General features: G+C 34.4%; 1 protein-coding gene across 1 annotated transcript in view; it reads left to right on the forward strand.

Annotated features, from left to right (window-relative positions):
* Window positions 1–3907, forward strand: part of LOC109585563 (deleted in malignant brain tumors 1 protein-like) — a 4489-nt gene extending 582 nt beyond the window's left edge. The window contains exons 2-13 of the mRNA XM_020001682.1: window positions 7–83; window positions 193–375; window positions 435–602; window positions 651–818; window positions 1042–1245; window positions 1425–1613; window positions 2209–2364; window positions 2524–2706; window positions 2988–3167; window positions 3250–3435; window positions 3476–3685; window positions 3735–3907. Of these exons, the coding sequence (XP_019857241.1) occupies window positions 7–83; window positions 193–375; window positions 435–602; window positions 651–818; window positions 1042–1245; window positions 1425–1613; window positions 2209–2364; window positions 2524–2706; window positions 2988–3167; window positions 3250–3435; window positions 3476–3685; window positions 3735–3907 (2077 nt within the window). The remainder of the gene's footprint in view (window positions 1–6; window positions 84–192; window positions 376–434; window positions 603–650; window positions 819–1041; window positions 1246–1424; window positions 1614–2208; window positions 2365–2523; window positions 2707–2987; window positions 3168–3249; window positions 3436–3475; window positions 3686–3734) is intronic.
* The last annotated feature ends 673 nt before the right edge of the window (window positions 3908–4580 follow it).

Consider the following 4580-nt stretch of genomic DNA (forward strand, 5'->3'; position numbering starts at 1 on the left):
TGCTAGCATTATCACTGATTGTGCTAGTCTTGAGTCTATTAATTATTGTCCTGAACATCAATACAGTGGAGTACTCTGCAGTAGTAAGACTTTAATATAATAATAGTATAATAATAATCAGTTTATTTGCGAAATTATTATACACTATAATTATGTGTTTATTATAATATTTTTATTTTATTTATTTCATAGATCCAGATGCTACTGCAGCTGTTAATGGAGATACGGCTTTATTTAGTTTCCTGTCCGCCAGCAATTTAGGATTGCTGCTAATCTATTACAATGGTAGTTATGGTACTGTCTGTGATGATGAATTCTCAATAAATGAAGTTCAAGTGTTGTGCACTGAGCTGGGATATAGCCCTGATAATGGAAGTAATACTTAATTATTTATTTAATTTTTATTTTTAAATATTTTTAATTCCTTTTTTCAGTTGCAGTTTCAAGTGAGAAGTTTGTCTTCATTCAAGATGAATTCCAAGTCTATCTTGATACCGTGCGTTGCCGTAGCTACATAGACACGACCATTGGTCGCTGCCTAAACGACGGGTTTCGTTCAACAAACTGTGACACCATTGAATCAGTTGGAATCATATGCCAAGGTAAAAGAGAGTCATCAAATCATGTGACTATCATGAGATATTATATAGTTCAAGGTGGTTCCTGTAAGAATGGTGACGTTAGGTTAATGGGCGGGACAAGAGCAGCTGGTCGTGTGGAGTTGTGTATTGGAGGACAATGGGGGACCATTTGTAATAAAGGATGGAATGATAAGTCCGCTAATAAAGTCTGTAACCAGCTGGGGTATAAGAAAGGAAGTGAGTGAGAAAGAGAGAGAGAGAGAGAGCAAATGATGTTGTAATGATGTTTCAATTGTCCTATTATACATGTACAGTATATATGTTTATGCATGTACAGTACATGTTAATTGTGTTAATTTCTAAATCAATTAAAGTATACTAAGTGAGATTGTACATACAGTTTTATGTACCATGATTATTATAATATATATTTATAACCTGTGTTTATATTTCTTTATAGTACCCTCACTTGCTGGTCAGTTTCCAGCTGGTGTTGGTCCTATCTGGGGTTCTGAGATCAACTGTACTACACTAGCGTCACTCCTAGGCAGTGATCTTGACCCACCTGGTCTTCTTGACTGCTTGTGGCCACTACCAATAGGATCAACTCCTAACTGTACCCATTCTAATGATGCTGGGGTAATATGTACTAACGATACATCAGGTAATGGCATTAATAAAGTATTGTGTATTATATATGTGAACTGTTATTATTAAAATATATTATTATTTTGTTTTGTATTTAGTTAAGTATTTTTGTCACCCAGCTATTCTCAATAACATGTTTGTGATGTTTTAAAATTACATTTTATTCTCTCCCTCCCTCTCTCTCTCTCTCTCCAGCCCCTCCCATTGACACCAGGTGCATTGATAAGAGCGAGAGGTTGTTCCTCTTCAACGGTACTAACCCGTCAAGTGGTCGTATTGGTATCTGTGGATCGGATGGGCAGCTGCACAATATCTGTGACTTTATGTTCAGTGATCAGGCAGCTACTGTGATCTGTAGGGAATTGGGACTGAAAACACCAGGATGTAAGTAATAATAATAATAATAATGATAATAATAATAATAATGATAATAATAATAATAATAATAATGGTGGTAGTAATAATAATGATAATAATAATAATAATAATAATAATAATAATAATAATAATAATGATAATAATAATGACAATAGTGATAAATTAATAGTACTAATAATAAATGGATAATAATAATAATAATAAATTAATAATGAATTAATAATGATGATAATTAATGATAGTGATAATAGTGGTAATAATCATACTAATATGCACATTAATTTTGCAATACTTCAAATAACAGGGACTTTAATGTAATAACAGTAATAATAATGAATTAATAATAATAACAGTGTAATATGCACATTAATATCATCATCATTAAGTAACAGGGACTTTAATGTCCCTCCCAAAAATTTAGTAAAGGCAATGGCTGACTAATAACAATTTTGCACTGTTGAGAGAGTCACCTTTAGCTTAAATACTCTCCCCAAGTAAAAGGCTATCGTGGGGCACACCATTACATTCCAATGAATATCATTATCCATTGTCTACCATACATGATGTACATGTACTTCCTTCCTCTTCCTGTGCTGTATAGATGCAGTTCATGGCCTGTTCTTTGGCACTAGTAGTACCACTCCGTTATACACTAACAGCAGGTGCAGTGGAGAAGAGACAGCATACAGTGAATGCAATAGACTAATGACAAGCAGATGTATACCTGGTAGAGGAGATGTAGGGATAGTCTGTAGCAGTAAGCCATGAGAGAGGGAGAGAGAGAGAGAGAGAGAGTGAGAGAGAGAGGGAGAGAGAGGGAGAGAGAGAGAGAGAGAGAGAGAGAGAGAGAGAGAGAGAGAGAGAGAGAGTATGAATTATGTTTATAAGGATATTGAAATGTATTTATTGTCATTAGGTGATTCTAGTGGCATCTGCTCAAATGGTCAAGTTATTTTGTTACCATCCTCCAACAGTTCGGAGAAAGTATACAAGAAAGTTGGTGTTTGCTTCGGAAACTTTTGGGGATATATTTGTCCGGAGGGCTGGGACAATAACGACGCTAAAGTAATCTGTAGGCAATTGGGACTCTCTTTAACATGTAAGAGGAGAAGAGAGAGGAGAGAGAGAGAGGGGGGGAGAGAGGTGGGAGAGAGAGGGGGGGAGAGAGAGAGGGTATATGCACGTATGTACATATTGTGAATTGCTAATGATTTAAATTGTTTATACTTTTCAAACTAATTATCACTGTTCCAAATATTGCATATTTATAATCTTTATTAATCAACATCTGCCACCTGGTAATGCAAGAAAAACAATAACAACTATAATACCTCTAATTATAAAAACACCGTTCAATATTGTTTCTTTCTCTAATTATAGGGACAGGAGGTAAAGGAATTGACGCTGAATATGAGAATTTTAACGACCGGTTGTGGATGAATGAGGTTCAGTGTACTGGGAATGAGACTAGATTGCTGGAGTGTGGTAGGAGGAGATTAGGGACATTGAGGTCAAATTGTGACGATGGTGGATTTGCAGCTGTAGCCTGTCTTAGAGAAAGTAACAATAAAAATAAATAAATGAATAATAATAATATATAATAGTAATAATAATTATTATTAATGATGAATTTCCTTTCTAGTGCCCTGTACTAATGGTCAGTTTCGTCTAGTTCCAGCTGCTCCTGCTAATACAACCCAACAGCTGGTAACTAAGGGAAGGCTGGAGTATTGTATAGATCAGTCCTGGGCTAGTGTATGTAGGCGTGGTAATTACGCTGACAAATTAAACATTATTTGTCGTAAAATGAATATTTTTAGTACGGCAGGTATAAAAATTTTTTAATCTAATTTAATCATTTCTTGTAGCTCCTCGTTTATTACTAGTCCCTGATATCACAGCTGCTACTGATAATATTGTGACAATTAGTATCAACTGTACTCCGCCCACTCAAGATAATTGCACTGTCATTGTTGACGATAGGGCGGAGTCTTCCTGTTCCCATAGCGATGACATTGGGATTGATTGTAATCCTAGCATTGAACCGACAGCTGGAGGGGGAGGAGGACAGCGAAATTGTTGTTTTTTATTTTAAATATTTTATTTTTTTATTTTTTTATTTTTTAGATGTTTTATTGATTGCTAGTGTCACTACAGCTGGTGGTCTGTTCCTAACAGTTACACTGATATTGCTAATTATTATAATAATTGCTTGTGTTGTCGTCAGAGTTAAAAATAAAAAGAAAATGGATTTATACAATCAAACCTATGATCGGAGACCATCTGGTGATAAATGGTAAGGTAATAGAAATTAAAAAAAAAGACATAATAGTTTTATAATTTTATCTGATACATATTGATGTACTTATGTTGTATAGAAAGTTTAAGCTGATTCCAACTTCAATTTTTTAAGTTACGGCCATTAAAAAAAATCGGCCAAAATCTGAGAAAATCCCTGTACTATAGCCCATGGTTTTTCCCAAAAAATGGCTCCGAAATCAACCCAATTTTTATTACATTTTTCTGATACATATTAATGTCCTTATGCTGTGTAGAAAGTTTGAGTTGATTCCGACTTCAATTTTTAAAGTTACAGCCATTTGAAAAATCGGCCAAAATCTGAGAAAATCCCTGTACTATAGCCCATGGTTTTTTCAAAAAATGGCTCCGAAATAACCCCCAATTTTTATTACATTTTCTGATACATATTGATGTACTTATGTTGTATAGAAAGTTTGAGCTGATTCCAACTTCAATTTTTTAAGTTACGGCCATTTTAAAAAATGGGCCAAAATGTGAAAAAATCCCTGTACTATAGCCCATGGTTTTTTCCAGAAAATGGCTCCGGAATCACCCCCAATTTTTATTACATTTTCTGATACATATTGATGTACTTATGCTGTGTAGAAAGTTTAAGCCGATTCCAACTTCAATTTTTCAAGTTACGGCCATTTAAAAAAATGAGCCAAAATC

This window comes from Amphimedon queenslandica, unplaced genomic scaffold (genome assembly GCF_000090795.2).
Source record: "Amphimedon queenslandica unplaced genomic scaffold, v1.1 AMPQUscaffold_13047, whole genome shotgun sequence".
Taxonomy (NCBI): domain Eukaryota; kingdom Metazoa; phylum Porifera; class Demospongiae; order Haplosclerida; family Niphatidae; genus Amphimedon; species Amphimedon queenslandica.